The sequence below is a fragment of the Molothrus aeneus genome, unplaced genomic scaffold (genome assembly GCF_037042795.1).
Source record: "Molothrus aeneus isolate 106 unplaced genomic scaffold, BPBGC_Maene_1.0 scaffold_35, whole genome shotgun sequence".
Lineage (NCBI taxonomy): Eukaryota > Metazoa > Chordata > Aves > Passeriformes > Icteridae > Molothrus > Molothrus aeneus.
Window position 1 is genome coordinate 1,693,274 of NW_027099016.1, and position 17,168 is coordinate 1,710,441.

At 53.8% G+C, this 17,168-nt stretch overlaps 1 protein-coding gene and 1 pseudogene across 1 annotated transcript; both read right to left on the minus strand.

Moving 5' to 3' along the window:
- The window catches only part of LOC136570612 (zinc finger protein 208-like), a 625,335-nt pseudogene that overhangs the window by 553,960 nt on the left and 54,207 nt on the right, over positions 1-17,168 (minus strand).
- On the minus strand, positions 4,667-16,348 carry LOC136570638 (serine/threonine-protein kinase PAK 3-like). The gene is made up of 11 exons (XM_066571083.1): positions 16,268-16,348; positions 13,271-13,928; positions 13,016-13,079; positions 12,137-12,185; positions 10,990-11,099; positions 10,115-10,232; positions 9,622-9,721; positions 9,002-9,198; positions 7,961-8,098; positions 4,897-5,016; positions 4,667-4,837 (listed from the first exon to the last, which is right to left on the minus strand). The coding sequence occupies exons 1-11, from the start codon at positions 16,346-16,348 to the stop codon at positions 4,667-4,669; spliced, it is 1,806 nt and encodes a 601-aa protein (XP_066427180.1).

Below are 17,168 nucleotides of genomic sequence, written 5' to 3' on the forward strand. Positions count from 1 at the left end.
GCCAGGGATCTCTCCCTACAACACTCCAGTCAAGAAACTGGATGGATGGACACAAGGAGGAATCACAGAATTTTCAAGTGTTAAAAAGCAGATTAACTGAGGCTCCTGCCCTGGCCCTCCTAGACAGGGAGAAAGAATTTTAATTATAGGTGGATGTTAAACAGGGCCATGCCGAAGAATTCTTGTGTTAAAATGTTTAACCCAGTGGCCAGAGTGGCCTCAATGTCTGCAGAATTGTGCAGACACAGCTCACATGGGAACTGAGGCCTGAAAACTGATGACAACAGGAGGATCTCCTAGAGTTCAAGTCTGGCATCAAGTTAAAGCTCTGACAACCAAAAGAGCCTCTAAATGGATGAGCAGGGCTCGGTTATTACAGTATGAAACTTGTTCAGTGGCACAGGAGGATTCAGAACTGAGGACAGGGCAAGGGTTTAACCCAGCTCCTGTTTGAACAGCCTGGAGAGGGGCTGGGAGGAAACCCAGGACTGCACTCAAGGGACAGAGCTCCAGGCCCAGGCTGGGAGAGATTGATGAGACAATCCCTGGACGGAGGGAGAAAATGTGTTTGTGGATGGCTCTGAGAGGGCAGCAGAAGGGAAAAGAGCTACAAGACAGGCTGTTATTAAGGAAGGGGAATCAGACAAAGCGCAGGTCACCGCCCCATGCTCAGCTCAACCCGCCGAGCTCTGGGTGCTTGTAAGAGCCTGGCACTGAAATGCCCTGGGCAGGAAGGCTTCAATATCTTCTGATGACACCATGGCACCTAACAGGGGGCAAAAGCAATTCTGACTGCTTCAATCTGACTGATGCAATCACTGCATCACTTATTAGGGTATTTCTGAAATAATTAATTCATAGAGAAGGGATTGTGGAAGCAATAGACTCAGAAAGAAGAACTAATTTTACTCGAAAGATCCTTCAGGGGGTTATGGCAGCTTTAGGAATACAATGGGACCTCCATAACCCCTGGCACCCCCAGAGCTCAGGTCAGGAGAAATAAAGAAACACTTTTGGAAGCTGGTGATAGAAACCAAGATGCCGTGGGTACAGCTTTTGCCATTGGCTATGGCAAGAAGAAGAACCAGACCCAGGGCAGATATTCAATTATCTCCCTTGGAATTGATGTCTGGAATTCCTTACCCTGGTAATTCTCCACCTTGTGCAGGGTGGAGATAAGGGACATATGTTTCAAGCAGTCCGTGGCCAGAATCCTGTCTCTTGTGAAATCTCTCCCACAGGAAGCTGGGCTGGCACAGAGCCTGCCCTGGCACTTTGCTGTTGCCAACACCCAGCCAGGACATCGGCTCCTGCCTAAGGAGTGCAAAGCAGCACCACTGGTGGCCAAGGGGCCCATGCCAAGTGTCCCTGAGGCCAGAAACAGCCGCCAGCACAGCTGAACACGGGGGGACCCCTCAGCCTGGCCTCAGGGGCTCTGAAGCCCCGGAGATTTGCACTTCCCGCCTGCAGCAGGACCATGGGAGCCCCCACTGAGCCTGCCCTGAAGGCAACGCAGCAGCAGCCAGGGCTCCACAGCGGGCCAAGCCCCTGGGCCTGCCCACAGATCCTCTGCTCAAACCCTCGGAAATCCTGGCCACCCTCCTCTGGCACCTCCAGCCACTGCGGCCAAGCCTTGCTGCCACTGCTGCAGCTTCAGCGCTGGCTGGGCCTGCACTGCCACAGCTGCTGGGGAGCACCACGGCACAATTCCACTCTGGGGCTCACTCACACCCACACTCTGGGCTGACTGGGATTGCATTGCTGCAAAATGTACCCATTTTGGTTCTTTTAAATCTTCTTTCTCTCAGGCTCGTTTGTCTCTGCCTTGGGGAAAGGAATTTTAAAGGTTTTATTTAAGGGCTGTTACACCATTCAACAGAGATGAGTTCAACATCTCCACAGACTGGGAATAGCCCAAAAGACACCCACAGAGATAACGACCAGCAACAAAACATCAACGCCCAGCAGCAAACAGCAACCAACAGCTACCCCAGACACTGCCCCCCGCACAGCTGGAGACACCTGGTCTGGAAAAGGCTGAGAAGGAAATCCAGGAGTGTGGAGCTAATTAACTCCAGAGGGGAAGGAATCTGGATCTAATAGGAAACCAAATACTAAAAACTACACCACTTGGAAGCAATGAACATTAAACCAATGGATTTAGATTGGTTCAGACTGTAGAAAGTTTAGGAAAAAACTAATAAATCTCACGTGTCATGGAATGATCTTCTCTGCACACTCGGGCTATGTGTGGATGGAATGATGTGTGCTGCATATCTTTGCCAAAACCAAGTAATGCCTTGACTCTCTAACACTAAAGATATTGTTGGAGGGTTTTTGTTTTCCCCGCAGTTTCAGTGACAAGAATACAACATGAGAATTGTTTTTCAAAATAATCCTACTTTATATGGTTAGGTAGGTTTGGGACAGAAGTGTGAGAATCAAGTTTTGCAATGGGTTTTTCAACGTTCACCTAGAACTGCTTTAAAGGTGACCATTTAACTCAGAAACAGTTAATAGTTTGTTTAAATATTGTTTAAAAACAAACAAAAAACCCTCCCCCCACCTAAAACCATAACAAAACAAAAAAACAACCAAACAAAAAAATAAAAAACAAACAAAACCCACCAAAACCAACAACAACTAAAAAGCAGATTCTGGGGGGGTGGGGTGGGCTGCATGGCTGCTCTGGAAGAGAAGCTTCATTCCAGGTAGCCCGGAGAGGAGCTTTAGAAATGCAAATTAACCCTGCTGGGGCAAAGCCTGGACAATGTACCTGGGTCTTCCTACCCGGGGCAGGAATTGGGCTGATTCCCTCTGCCCGCTTGCACAGATGGAATTTGCACAGCTAAAGGCAGAGCCCATGGTGAGCATATCTGACTCTGCAACAGAAATTGGTACAGCTGCAAAAGGAAACAGCAAATGGAGAATGTTGTGGATGCAGCACATTCAGCAGGTGAGCGAGGGGATGCAGGTGGCAGCCAGGCCTCCTGATCCAGGAATGCCTAGAGAAGGACAGGGAATGAGGGCACTCAGAATAATTCCAAAACCAAAGAAGACTCAGTAAGAAAAAACCAGAGTCAATGAGTCAATCTGCGTGGAGATAGGGCCAGGGACTTGTAGAGAAGGAAGTAACGGGAAAAACCATCAGTTTCAGAAAATAGAACAAACTGACACGGACTGCTGCTCAAAATTCCTCTAAATTCATGAACTTTGAGAAAAAGAACAAAGACTTAACAGAGCCAGGAATATCGGCTGTTCTACAAAAGTGGGAATGCACATTAACGAGGACATGCAGTTGGCGGATCGGGAAGTCTGAACCGTCCAAATACCTCAGCCAGTGGGCAAAGGGAGAGAGAGAATCGGCCAGGAAAATGAGGATAAAAAGGAGGCTGCAAACTACAACAATGGCAGAGAGCGCACGGCAAATGCGCCACGGCCTCTCCCTCTGCTCAGCAATAAAGTCACTTGTACAGGACTCCTCTGTCTCCTCGGGGCACAGAAACCTCCGGCCACGTCAATTTCCCCGCACAGCCCCGGGCACGGGGCAGCCGCCTCTGTCCCAGCCACAGGAACCGGGCCGAGCCAGCGCTGCTCCGGCAGCGGCTCCTGCCGAGGCAGCGGCCGCAAGGAGACCGCGGGCAGCCGCTCCCGCAGCGCCCTCACGCCAGCGGCAACACGCGCCGGACACGGCACAACGAACCCGCCTGAGCCCCCTGCCGCCCCCGAGGCCCGCAGCGAGCCCCGAGCCCCCGCACAACCCAGCGCGCCCCCCACCTGCGCTGCGGCCGCCTCCCAGCTCCGCCGCCGCCTCACCGCGCTCCGGCCGCTGCCGCCGCTCCCGGGCCCGCACAGACGCTCCGCCAGTGGCGCCACTGCCGAGCCACGGCCGCCCTCAGGCCGCCACCGGGGCCCTGCCCCGCCCCGATCCCACCAATCAGCGCGCCAGAACCACGACTGACGGCACCGTCGCCCAATCGCAGCCAGGGGCGGGCTCTGCACACGGCACAGCCTCGCCCCGCGCTCTCAGGGCCCCCCGGGCTGCGTGAGGGCAGAACCGGAGATGAGGAACAGCCCTGGAACGGGCCCGGGGCCGAGGGGATTGAGCTGAAAACACAAACTTCTCCGCACCTCCCGCCACGGCTTTCCCGGCACTGCGGCTCCGGTGGCTCCGGCTCAGCGGGAAGCCGGGAGCCTCACTTCTCATACCCCTGATTAGGAGCATCAGTGCATCGCTTTGATTTCCCTCAAATAGGGAAAACCGCCCCAAACCCCTGTGGATGTTTGGGGGAGGGGAGAGATTTCTGACAGAGAACTCCAAAAATTCAGAGCAGGATAATGAGGAGTAAGTGAAGAGCCTTTAATCCAGCCTTCCCCCACGCCTCCCTCCTTCCAGCTGCACCTCCTACCCCGGCAGTGCCGGAGACAGGGAATGGGGCCGTGCTCACTTCATGCCCCGGGGCTTCTCCCTCTGCTCAGGGACAGGAGTCGTTCCCCTGCTGCACCCTGGGCTCTCTCCCACCGGAGACTTTTCCAGGAACTTCTCCAAGCTGAGTCCATCCCACGGGGCACAGCCCCCCTCCAAGTGCTGCAGCGTGGGTCACTGTGCCCCGGGGTCAGTCCTGCCAGGACAGGCTGCTCCAGCGGGGCCCCTCTGGCCACGGGGTCACAGCCTCCTCTCAGGCATCCCCGTGCTCCAGCGTGGCTGCTCCGGGGGCTGCAGGGGGATCTCTGCATCCCCATGGATCTGCAGGGGGATCTCTGCAGCCCCATGGATCTGCAGGGGGATCTCTGCATCTGGCACCGCCGTTTTTGGAGGCGCCAGGAATAGGCTGAGCTCTGCCTGAAGCTCTTCTCACATTCCCCACACCCTTCCCAGCACAGGGAGGGTTTTACCTCCTCACAGCTCCCCAGGCTGGGTTTGCAGCCCCTCCTCGTGTGGGATCTCTGGGGCTTTTCCTCCCCATTGGATTCCTGTGCCATGGAGCTGTTCCAAATGGCCTCTTCCACGAGGTTCTGTGGCAGGGATTTGTTCTCCCTGGTCTCTGTCCGCAGCTCAGTGCCTGGGGGAGGAAGACAAGGAGAGGAAGAGACAGGGAGAAGGGAAAAGGCAGGAGGAGAGGAAGGAAGAAGGAACAAGGGAGGAAGGAGATGGAAAAGGAACGTGGATGGATGTAGGACAGAATGAGAAGGAGGGTGGACAAGGAGAAGATGGGATTTGCCTCCATGGCAGAGGGAAGGGGAAGGAGATCCCCCCAGTCCATCCCTGGCAGGATGGCGTTGGCAGTGAGGCTGTCCTGCAGCGATGCTGGGCTGGGAGATGGAGCAGCAAGGAGGGGAAAGGGGCAGTGATTCCTCCTGCCCTGCCTGGCTGTCCCACTCTGGAGCGTCCTGGCGCTGCCGAGGCCCTTGGAGTGTCCGGCACTCAGGAGCCCGGAGCTCACGGCTGCTTTATAAAGCTGACAAAGTCGGCAGGATGGGTCTGGGTATGATCTGCAGCAAACTGGGTTTATTGGTACAGGAACAGGGGACAGAGCTGAACAGGGTCCAGGCACAAAGACAGGGTGCCAGCTGAGGGCACAGGGGGTTTTTATATGGGGTAGTGAGGGTGGAGCTGAGGGTCAGGGTCCAATGGATATGGGGGAAAATGGGGCAAAGGAGGGGTTAAGGGTCAGGACAGCTAATAGGGAAACAGGGGCAGAGGAATGCAGTAAACTGGGGCCAATGGAGGGACAGAGATGGAGAACATTCTAGGGACTAACCAGAGATGGGTAATAGGGGGTGAATTTGGGTAATTAGGCCAACGGGCCAATGGGGTAACAGAACTTTCCATAAATCCGCATGTGCCTGCAAAGATCTCTGGGAGAAGCAAGCTTCTCACCATAACCTTGAAATCTATTCTTCTCTTTGGGGACCAGTCCTCCATAGCTGTGGAATTGAGACTCTGATGGTAGAGTCCTGGGCCTCCACACCAGTACATCTTTCTTTTCCTTGCAGCCTCCTCCTCCACCGCCCAGACAAAATTTAGGATTGACAAATCTAGCTTAGGAGAGCAACAAGGGGTGAGCACCTTGGGTTTTGTGAGAAATGAGCCTCACTCTTTAGAATTTTTGAAAGTTTAATAAGGAATAATAAGGGACAAATCAGTAACAGTGCTGGGTGTTGGCAATGGCCAGAGGCACACCGGTTAACCACAGCAACTCTTCTTGTCTACTTTTTCCATTGTATTGTTCAAATACATATTCATAATGATTATACATATTCAAACATTTCCTTGAACACATTTACATGTTCCAGGAATTCTTTAGGTTGGTTTGACCCCCAACTCGCCTTTTTAGAGCACGTGCAGGAATCGTGGATTGCTGTTTTGAGGGTTGTGTGTCACTGCCTCACAAGGGCCCCTGGTCTGTGGTTTCAGCAGGTGACAGTTATTGACAGTGGAAGGGTCAGTGGCAGGGGTCCTCATCACATCCCTTCCTTAGATGTTATCTGACCATGCAGACGCTTTTAGCTACTTCCACAAGTACTTTAAACCAACATTAGCTATTTCACAAATATCTCTGAGTCATTCTCAGTATTGTCAGTTAGTTACAAAAATAAAAGCATTAGTTCTTATTTCACAATTACAGCTACTTCTGCAAAAGTTAACATTATAATGCACAACATCTGGCATGCACTTCAATATTTTGCAAAAGCCAAAACTATAATGTATATTTTTCACACTGTCCACAAACTAAAATATCATCCATAAATGATGTTCTGAGGATATGAGCTACACAGGGGCCAGGGCATTGGCCACAAAAAGTTGACAAATTGTACTATAGCAAAAGCAGTGAAAAGTGATTACAAACTGTACTATATCAAACTCGTTGTGATTAAGAATATTTTGCAGAAGTCAATACATAATACCAAAAGCCAACACTACCTAGTTATTTATAACAAACCCAGGGCAGGTTTTTCCCTTGCATGGAGCACCTGGGCCTTCCCCGGGCCCCTTCTGCCCTCCTGCAGAGCCGGTGGCATTTTCCAGCACACACAGTTTGTAACCAAGAGCCGGGTGCAGCCGAGAAGGCTCCAAGCGCCTCCTTCCAGGCTGACTCTGCAGGTGCCGAGGCTGCTCTGGGCTCTGCCAGGGCTCTGCTGGGGCTCAGCTCTGGGCCAGGCTGGGCCCGCTCTCCCCTCACATTGCTCCGGGCAGCTGAGTCACGGCGGGAGAGGGAAGGGACACGTCAAGGGAGTTGAGGTTTAAGAGAGTTTTTATTCATAAAACTGCCATAACAAACAGGCTGCTCTAACTACCATAACTAACTAGCAATGCTAACTACCCTAACTAACTGCCAGTGCTAACTACCATGACTAACTAGCAATGCTAACTACCATAACTAACTAGTTGTCCTAACTACTGGAACAAGAAGCTGTCCTCAAGTGCTTCCTCTGCTCTGCTGCTCCCTCAGTTGCTTTGCTGCAGTGATCAGAGGGGTCAGGCTGCAGAGAGGCTTGGCTGATGATAAAAATGGATGCTGTCCAAAGGATAAAAAGGAAAGAAATTAACTGTTACTTTCCAGAGTCAAGTTCCTGTTGCAACAGGACAAAGGGAAATGGTTTGAAACTCAGGAGAGGGAAGCAGGCTCAGATTAGATCTAAGGAAGAATTTTTTAACCGGGAGAGTGGGGAAACACTGACAGAAGGTGCCCAGAGATGTGGGAGGTGCCTCCTGCCTGGAAACATCCAAGCTCAGGTCAGGCAGGGCTCTGAGCCCCCTGAGCTGCTTGAAGATGTCCCTGCTCGCTGTGGGGCACCAGGTCCACATGAGCTCGAAAGGAGCCTGCCAGGCCACAGCAGGCGAGGATTCTGCTCGCTCTGCGCGTGGAACGCAGCGAGACTGGAGACTATCGGAGGGGGCCCCACAAGAAAACCCCTCCCTGGCGCTGCTGCTTCCCCTGCAGCCCTTGGCTCTCACCTGCAGCAGCTCCTGGGCAGCCCAGCGCCGCTCCTCGTCCGGCTCCAGGCTGCACTCGAGGAAGTCCCGCAGCAGAGCCGACAGGCGCCGGGGCTCCTGCAGCTGCGGGGTCCCGTTCTGCCGGACCAGAGCGCGAGCCTGCAGGGAAAGCAAACTCAGCGCTCTGCCAGCTCCCTTCACACCCACACGGGCTCACATCCACCCCGGGGCCTCAGCCCCAGCGCCAGGGGCACTTTCCTCCCTGCCAGAGATGCTGCTCAGAGCTCATTTTGCTATGCCAAGCAAAAAACCCAAACCCTGCAGCTGCCACAGCCACTGCAACATCCAAATGATCTCGCCTTGAGAGCCAGTTTCATTGGCTGGCTTTGTTATTAGGAACCTCCATCAGAAATAGCCCATTTTGCTTCTCCAAATATGGACACCAGCTTTACAGGCCATTTTCCAGATTCAGTGTGGTCTGCTTGTGTTATTTCAGAGGATTCTTCCATCAAGCGCATCTCTGCAGTGCCACTGACAAGTAAATGCATTCCTGATGCCCCATCCCAGAAACTGCCAGGCAAGAAACAGGAGGTTTGTGATGCTGAAAGCTCAGGCTTGGTGACATGGAAAAAGTAGCTTGGACTAGGAAAGAAATACATTAGACTATGAGGATGTTAAAGCATCATCTTCAGGTTTTAGACAAGTTTCCCAGTGAGAAGAATCAGGGGAGATCATCTTGCAAAATGTCTTTTAGAAACTCCTGCAGAAATCTTGTTGGGTTTGGGGCTGGGATTTGGGGATGGTGTGGAGTTTTCTTGCAAGATAACATTAGAGCTGATGCACTTGCTTCATATTTCCAGGTCATCCTCACAGCCAGAAGAGCTGCAACAACATAAAGCCCAAAGCAAATTGTTGCTGGAGACTGCAGAAAATTTGTCTGTGTGTAGGCACAAGTCCTCTGGGAATTCCCTTCCCATGTGCAGAAACCTCCAGCTGCTGCTCCCAGTGCAGGGTCCCCCTGTGCTCGCAGCCTCTGCAGCCCCTGGAGAATTTGCCTCTTACCATGGCCGCCGTTTCCCTGAAGTAAGGAGGTTCTCCTTCCACCATCTCGATGGTCACAATGCCGAAGGACCAGATGTCCACCTTGGGGCCATAAGGAGATCTGGTCACAACTTCTGGGGCCATCCAGTGAGCAGTGCCCACCATGGAGCTGCGCTGGTCCTGCTCAGGGCTGAGCTGAGCGCAGAGGCCAAAATCAGCTGAGGACAGAAACAAACCCTGTCAAAGGCAGCTGCAATGAGGAAACCAAGCACAAAGATTCCCCACGCTCAATCTGAGAGTGCAGTAGTGAAGTCAGCTGGAAAAGTCCTTAGGGCTGTAGCCAAGGAAAGGAAAGATGGAACTGGACCCTTCAAGAAACCCTCAGCTTTCCTGCAGTGGCTTTTACTGATTCCCTTGGAGCTTTAGATTCCCACTGCTGCCCCTCTGGAAGGGCCATGGCCAGAGCAAAGGCACTGCTGGCCCCCTGCTCCTCTCCTGAGCTCTCTGCAGGGGCAGCCACTCTCAGCTGGCAGCAGGGGCCGGGCAGTGCCCCCAGCAGCCCTTGTGGGGCTCTGGCCCTCCCTGGGAAGCAGCCCCAGCCCCGCAGCCCGGGAGCGCCGTGCCTGGCCAGGAACACCCACCCAGCCTGACAGAGCCGTCCATGCCCAGGAGGATGTTGGAGCTCTTCAGATCCCTGTGGATCACCCGGTTGGAATGGAGGAAATCCAGGCCCTGCAGACACTGAGAGAGAACAAGAAACATGAGGGCAAAAACCAATGGCTGGAATATATCACACCAGAAAGGACAGCTCAGAATTCTGCCAGCAGCAGCTTTGCTGTGACAGGCCAGGAGTGCAGTGCACACAAGCTCCAGGCAAATGGTTCAAGGCAAAGCTGAGAACAGCAAATCAAATCCAAAGCAGACAGAGAGTACCACAACAGCAGGAGAGAGAACAAGAACAGAGTAGAAGTGCAGTGATACTGGCAGGCCATTCCCTGCAGAGGCTCTTTCTTCTCCAGCTCATAAAAACAACTCAGAAACAAAGCCCTGAACATGGAGCCACTCCTGTTCTCACGCCCTGTTTGGAAGGACCATCGTGTCCCAGCCATGGGAGTGACAAGCAGGATCCCTCACCTCCCGACTGACAGCTGCCATCTCTCCTTCAGCCATGCGTATCTGTCTGACAACGTCCCGCAAAGTTCCTCCATCCATGTATTCCATCACCAGCCAGAGATCTCCATCCACAAGGAAGCTGGAAGAGGAAAGCAATGGCATGGAGATGAAAGTGCAGAGCTCAATTCCCCCATGGAAAAGCCTGGAGTGGAGTTTTGTTTCCAGGTCACTTGTCAGTGAGGACAGAATCAGATGGAGAGACATTCCTGCCAGGCTGCACAGCCCTTGGAATCTGCACAGTCTAAAGGGGAAGGAGACACCTGTGAGAAAGGAGAGGCCTTAGATGGCAAGCAGGTGAAAAATGCAGTTTAGCAACAGCCCAGATCAATATGGAATCACAACACTTGGCCCCAGCTGGTTCAGCTTCTGAACTCATCAGTTCCACCATTCCCTCCAGAACAAGGCAACACAACTGCCAGGGTTATCCAGGGGAGGAGGCCGTGCAGCACTTGGGACAAAAGCAGTCAGAAAACCTTTCAGAAAATCCCTTCAGAAACAGGCAAGGCCAGTGAAAAATGGGCAAATGAGGCATTTCTGGAAACAAGAACTTGGTCTTCCTGGCATCTGTAGCAATGGAAAAGGGCTGGGAAGAAGAAGCCAAGGGAAATAATTTCTGCTGTGCTTTATCAGCACTTGCTGGGAGACACAGCAAACGGGGTCAACTTGAAGGAAAAACCAAAGCAAAGCAACAAAAGCACATGGAGGGAGTGAACTGCCAGGCTGTTGGTTTGGGAAGATGTGGCTGGGTCAGGCATTTTCAAACCAGGCTACAGACTCCGGATGCCAGGAAAGGTCAACGCAGGGCCCGGGCACGGGATCAGAGCTGAAGCACTCACCTGTCCAAAGAGTTGACAATGTTGGGGTTCTTCTTGTCCTTTAGGAGCAGGATCTCATTCACAGCTCGTTCCCTGTTCTGCCCTCTGAGACTCATTTTCTTGATGGCCACCTGAAGGGACATTGCAGCCTTTAACTGGAGGAGTCTGTGGCAGGAGGCCACAGCAAACACGGAGCGAGTCTTTGTGGAGCAATGGAGCCGGGCTGTGCCAAACTGCCTTGGGATGGGACACAGAGCTCAGCAAGGGCCATTCCCACAGCCCATTGCTCTGCCAGCTGGGGGCTGCTTACAGGACACATGGCCAGGGACATTTGGCCTTGCAAGCTCTGCAGAAATGGTCCCTCAGCTGTCAGCCTCAAAGCTCTAACAACATTCTCTGCACCTACAGTCTTCTCAAATGGCCTCAACACTCCTACTATTATTATTCAAACCCATTTTGCAAGCAGGAGTTAATTCTGGTTCTGTGAAAACAGAGCAAAACAGCCAGGAACCCCTCAGCAATTCTATGGGATTTGGACATGATTTCAGATCCAGCTGCTCTGTTTGGGATTGCAGAACAAAGCAGACACGCACACCCATTGCTCAGGTGATCCCTGTCACAGGCTGTCACTGACACCAGACCCAAACACAACTTCAGGGTTTAGGAGAGAGCTTTGCTCTGGATATCCATCTCCTCATTTCTCTCCCTCTCTCTGTGAACAGCTGAAGTAGGACTAAAACCCCAAATTGAGCCCAAGCAGGATCTCTCCCTAATTAGGCCTTGAGGTAGCCTTTGAAAATGAAAGGCAGGATGGACATAATAGTGTTATAGTTTAGCTAAGAATAGCTAGATAATGTTCCTATCTGAGGCTGGGATGAAGATAAATTGGGCCTCAGTCTCCAGCAGCTGATGCATTCACACTTTTAGATATGAAGGCCAAGCCAGCGTGTCCTGCTCTGACAGACACCGCTGCCCTCCTTGCATTCCTTTGGCGCTTCAGAAGGACCAAGTCTGTCCCAGCTGTGCTCTGCAGGCTGACACTGCTCTGCCTTCAGAGGAGCAGCCTGGGCAGGAAAGCTCTGCTGGCCCCCAAAGCTGCAGCCACAGCTCCCAGCAGAGGGGAAAGCCCTGGAGAGCTGCCAGGCGTGCTGGGCGTGTTGGCACTGACCTCTCCTCCAGTGGCCCTGTCGAGTCCTTTATAAACGGCTCCGAAAGCCCTGGAGACAAAACAGCAGAGAAGAAAGAAGCAGCGCTTTAGGCCCTGGCAGGGAAAGCCAGCCCAGACAGGAGATCTCTGCTGCCTGCAGCGTTCACAAACACCTGGGTGCATCGACCCTTCCAACAACAGCACAGCAGCCACCAGCCCTCTGCCATGCAAGGTGTGCAGGAGAAAACTGAGACCCAACACAAAGGAATTGGGCTGGAGAAAATCCCAATGTCCACCCTGAATTGCTTTAGTTCAAAACCTGAGGTGAGAAATGGGTTTCTAAAGACCTGGAAAAGAATGCATTTCATCCTTTTCCATTTCCTGCCTAAGACCTGCAGGTTCCACAAGGGCCCTGCCATCAGGCAGGTGATGCTTTTTCCTCCCAAGTGCATCAGCTCTGTGTCTGTTACTGAATGGATGGGGTCTGCTACCTGTGCTAGAATAGAGCACTTATTAGTTCATCTCTGGTTTCTGTTTCTAAACTATTAAATTGATAATCCTGACCAGTGGATATTTTTTGAAGGAAAATATTTGAAAGAAATCTTCTTGAGAACTGTTTTCTGACAGTCACCACATGGTGAGTTGCTCTTTTAGGCAATCCAGTTCCAGGGACAGAAGATCTTCCAGGTCCTGCTCCTTGCTGCAGGCAGGACACTGCCAGCCTCAGGGGCCTTTGACGGTGCCTTCTGACCACAATTATCAATTCTGATCAGGACTGAGAGACAGCAGGATGGTAGCCCAGTGTCTGAAGGTGTTTGGAGCTCTCCTGACTTCTCACTTGATCCTGCACCAGCACAACACCCGGCCCTGCTTGTGCAGCAGCAGCTGCCGTGCACTTACCCTTGGCCAATCTGCTCCACTTCCAGGTATTTCTCGGCAGGCTCCGCCTCGCTCACGGTGCTCCCTGAAAGAAACCACGTGGAAGACGCTCCCTCCCAGAGTGAGACCCTGCCTTGCAGCAGAGCCACAACCAGCCCCACTCCCTGGGGCCGTGAGCCCCTTGGTGTCAGCTGGGGAAGGACAATCAATGGCTCGGTGACATTCAGCTGCAGAGCAACACTGGGTGCAGCTGATGCCCAGACACACACACAGCACCTGCTCGGGCACCCAGGAACAGAGCAGACGTACTCAGCTGCATCAGGCACCACTCCCCTCTCCCCTCTGGCTGCCCAGCTGTGCTGCTGTCAGAATGTTCAGCCCAGGATCCCACAGCGGAGGGAGGTTCATTGTCCTCTTCCCAAGCAGAGGGAGCTTCTCCATCCTCTTCCCAAAATGCTGCAGCTTCTCCATCCTCTTCCCAAAACGCTGCAGGTTCGCCATCCTCTTTCCAAGCCAGGGGATGTTCGCTGTCCACTTCCCATGCTGGGGGATGTTCACTCTCCTCTTCCCAAGCCACAGGATATCCTCCATCCTCATCCCACACTGGGAGATGTCCATTGTCCTCATCCCACTCCGTGGGAGCTTGGCCACTCTGGTCCCACACCAGGGGACATCCACCGTCCTCGTCCCAGGCCGGGAGATGTCCCCTGTCCTTGTCCCACCCCGCGGGAGCCTCGCCGTTGCATTCCCACCCCGCGGGATGTTCGCCCTCGTCTCCCAGGGCAGCGGGAAGTTCACTGTCATCTCCCGGCACTGAGGGAAGTTCACCATCGTCCCCCAGAGCAGCGGGAAGCTCACTGCTGTCTTCCTCCTTGTTGACCTCCTCTTCAGAAGCAGAGGGAGCCCCAGGAGGTGCTGGTGCTGCTTTTGTGCCCTGTGGACAGACGGCAGCGTGAGGGACGGGAAGTTCTCTCTCAGTTATCACCTTATTTATCCTCAGCTGCACATCCAGCTGCACTAAGCAGAAATGGGGTTTGGAGCTGTTCCAACAATGGGCTAAAGTCGACATTGCCACTTATTGTTGGGAATTCCATATTCCACCATGGCTAAAGCCAGCAAGCAATCCTCTGCCTGCAAAACCAGACCTGCAGCTCTTCAAAAGCTCTTCAGCAGAAAAGGAGAAAACTGATGGGAATTCCTTTGCTGCTGCTGCTGCTGCTGCCGCAAAGACACTGACAGGAACTTTCCTTCAGCCTCCCAGGCTGGCCCTCGACTGCCACATGCCGAGCTCACAACTTGCTGCACAATTCCAAACACCAAAGGTTCCTTTCCCACTCACCGAAGGAGGAGCTGCTCGGAATCCAGACAGGAGGTGCCCTGCAATGGGAGAGGGAACATGAACCAGATGCTCTTAGGAGAAAAACTGCCAGTGCTGGGAAATGCCACGGAGCAAGGCAACCCCGAGAGAGCATTTTGCTTTCACTGCATCCCTCCAGGAGCCACAGTCCCTTCCCACAGCAAGCAAGAGAACAAGCACAAAACACTGGGCTGGGTCAGTTCTTGGCTGGAGCAGCAAAGGGAGGCAGTTCCAGGCTCTGCTGGCACAGACTCCCTGCTTGAGGGAACAGAACCCCCCAGGGCTCATTGCAGATGCTGTGCATGCCCCGCTGGCTGCAGACACCCCCTTTTTCAGCTGCAGCTGCTGGCAGGAGCTCTCCCAAAGCAATGGTGTCTTCATGGCCATTTGGTTCCAAAGTCAACTCAGCTCCAGAGGAAGAACAGAAAGCACACAGCAAGCCCAAAGCCACAGATGCTGCACTGAGGGAAAACCTCGACTTACGTGCCAAGTGGGTTAAAAAATACCCCGAATAAGCCACAGAGTACAGAGTGCAAACTGCAGCAGCCACGTGCTGGATCATTTTGGCTGCGCTGCACACGCCTGCAGCCTGTAGCCCTGCAAGCACAGAAGGACAGGGCTGGGCTGGCTGCTGAGAATGCCTCGGGCAGGAGGATCCTCCGGCAGCGAGCCCAGAGCCACTCTGGGCACTGAGGCCTCCGTGTCCCACAGCAACGGGAACACCACGGGGACGTGGCGCTGTTCCTGTGACATCCCAGCAGCAGCTCACGCAGAAACCGCCTGGAAGGTTCTCCTGTGTCACAAAGGAGCACAAAGAACCCTCCCAGGGCACAGCCCATGGCCCAAAGGATGCAAGAGGAACTCGGAAAATGCAGCAAACAAGGACACCCCATAGCCCAGCCTGAACACTGAGGAGAACAAGGACAGGACCAAAGCAAAGGAAACGTGACCTTTAGTCACTGATAGTTCTGACTAAAAGCAGCAAGCCTTGTTCCATCTGGGATCTTTGTTCTAGTTCTAAAAACAAGCAAGGTTCTCCACTCTAAATACACAGAAGGCAGGAACTGGGGAGGAGGTGGGATTAGGAAGGAGGAGGAGGAGGAGGGAGAGAGGAAAAGGGGGAGCAGGAAGAGGAGGAGCAGGAACAGGAACAGCAGGAACAGGAGGTTCCAGTGCCCCCTGTGGCCGCAGCCACGGGACCATCGCCCCCACCTCGTCTTGCAGCTCAGTGGGGAGGGGGAGCTCGTCCCAAATCTATCCAGGAGTCCCTGAGAGGGTTTTTTATTGGGGGGGTATTTGGAACTTGTAGATTGTGGAATTGACCCCAAATATCATCTGGTGTCTCTGGGAGGTTTTTTTTTTTCTCTGTGTGTGTAGGTTTGGATCTTGCAGGAGCCCAAAGCTGAGCCCCTTGGGGGGATCTTTGGGGGCCCACGTGGTCATTGCCCAGTATGGGCAGGGGAGGACATTGGTCCTGGGGACCGCAGGGAGAGCAGAGGAGGGGAACCCCTGGGACCCCCAGAGTGGGGAGAGCAGAGAGGGGCAATCCCAGAGCTGGGGGACCCCGGCAGAATGGAAAGTGGGGGAGCCTGGAGAGGAGGGACCCCTGGGATCCCTGGGATCTCAGAGCAGAGCATCAGGGGAGAAGGGCCCCCATGGACCCCCAAAAGGCCCTGAATCATCCCTGAGCAGGACGCCGGAGAATGGAGAACCCCTGGAACCATTGGACCCCCATGATCCTAAGGAAAGGAAACCTCTGGAACCCCAAATGTGGAGAGATCAGCAATAGGGAACTGCTGGGAGAGTTTTTTGGGACTGAATCTTGACATTGTGGGGATTTTCATGGACACAAGACTCCTGCTGACTTCTCGAGATGGACCTGGCCAGGAGGAGCCTCTACTCCAAGGCGCTCCCACCTTGGTTTCCCCAAACCAGGGTCTGTCATTCCCAAGCTGTGGCCAGATGGAGGAGGAGGAAAAGGCCCAGAGATCCCTCATGAGGAGGGGCTGCAAACCCAGCCCAGGGAGGTGTGAGGAGGAAAGAGCCCCCCTGAGCCAGGAAGGAGGCCGGAGATCCAGCAGAGCTCAGAGCTGGTGGAGAAGCCTCATGGCAGGGAGAAGCCCCACAAATGCTTGGAATGTGGGAAGGGTTTCAGCTACAGGTCCACCCTGATGGAACACCTGAACATCCACACTGGGGAGAGGCCCTGGGAGTGTGGGGAATGTGGGAAGAGCTTCAGTGGGACCTCCGACCTCAGCAAGCACCACGAGATCCACACTAGGGAATGGCCCTAGGAGTGCTTGGAATGTCAGAAGAGCTTCAAATGGGATTCAGAGATCGTCACTCACCAGCACTTGCACACCAGGGAGAGCCCTGCGAGTGTCCCGAGTGTGGGAAGAGCTTCGTGCGCTGCTCCAGCTCCATCGCCCATGGGAGGATCCGTGCTGAATGATCCTCAGTGATCCCCGTTGGGCAGAGCCCTGGTGACCCCTGTTCTGGGTGATCCGTGTTGGGTGGGAGGAAGGTGCAGGAGAGATTTCTTTCCCTTCTCCTTGTGCTGCTGTGATTTGGTTGGTAATAAATTCCCTCCGTGTGCCCAGGCCAGGTCTGTTGTGCCCGTGCGGGATTTGCTGAGGGATCTCTCCCGGTCCTTGTCCCCAGCCAGGATCCCTCGGTTCCATTTTCTGTCCCTGTGCGGCTGCAGGGGCAGGGACAGAGCGGCTCTGGGGGTGCCTGGCATCGGGCCAGCGTCACCGCTCGCCACGGGCACCGCTGAGATCCCGCGGCCCTGGGCACGCATTGCTGGGCTCACCTGAG

What these genes read in the sequence shown, in the direction of transcription:
- LOC136570638 (XM_066571083.1), bottom strand. Translation starts at nt 16,348, where the DNA reads ATGAGGGATCTCTGGGCCTTTTCCTCCTCCTCCATCTGGCCACAGCTT. An exon ending in CCTGGTTTGGGGAAACCAAG is followed by an intron (nt 13,929 to 16,267) that starts GTGGGAGCGCCT and finishes GTCTGTCCACAG; the next exon opens with GGCACAAAAGCAGCACCAGC. An exon ending in CTGCCCAGGAGCTGCTGCAG is followed by an intron (nt 5,017 to 7,960) that starts GTGAGAGCCAAG and finishes TCCCTGCCACAG; the next exon opens with AACCTCGTGGAAGAGGCCAT.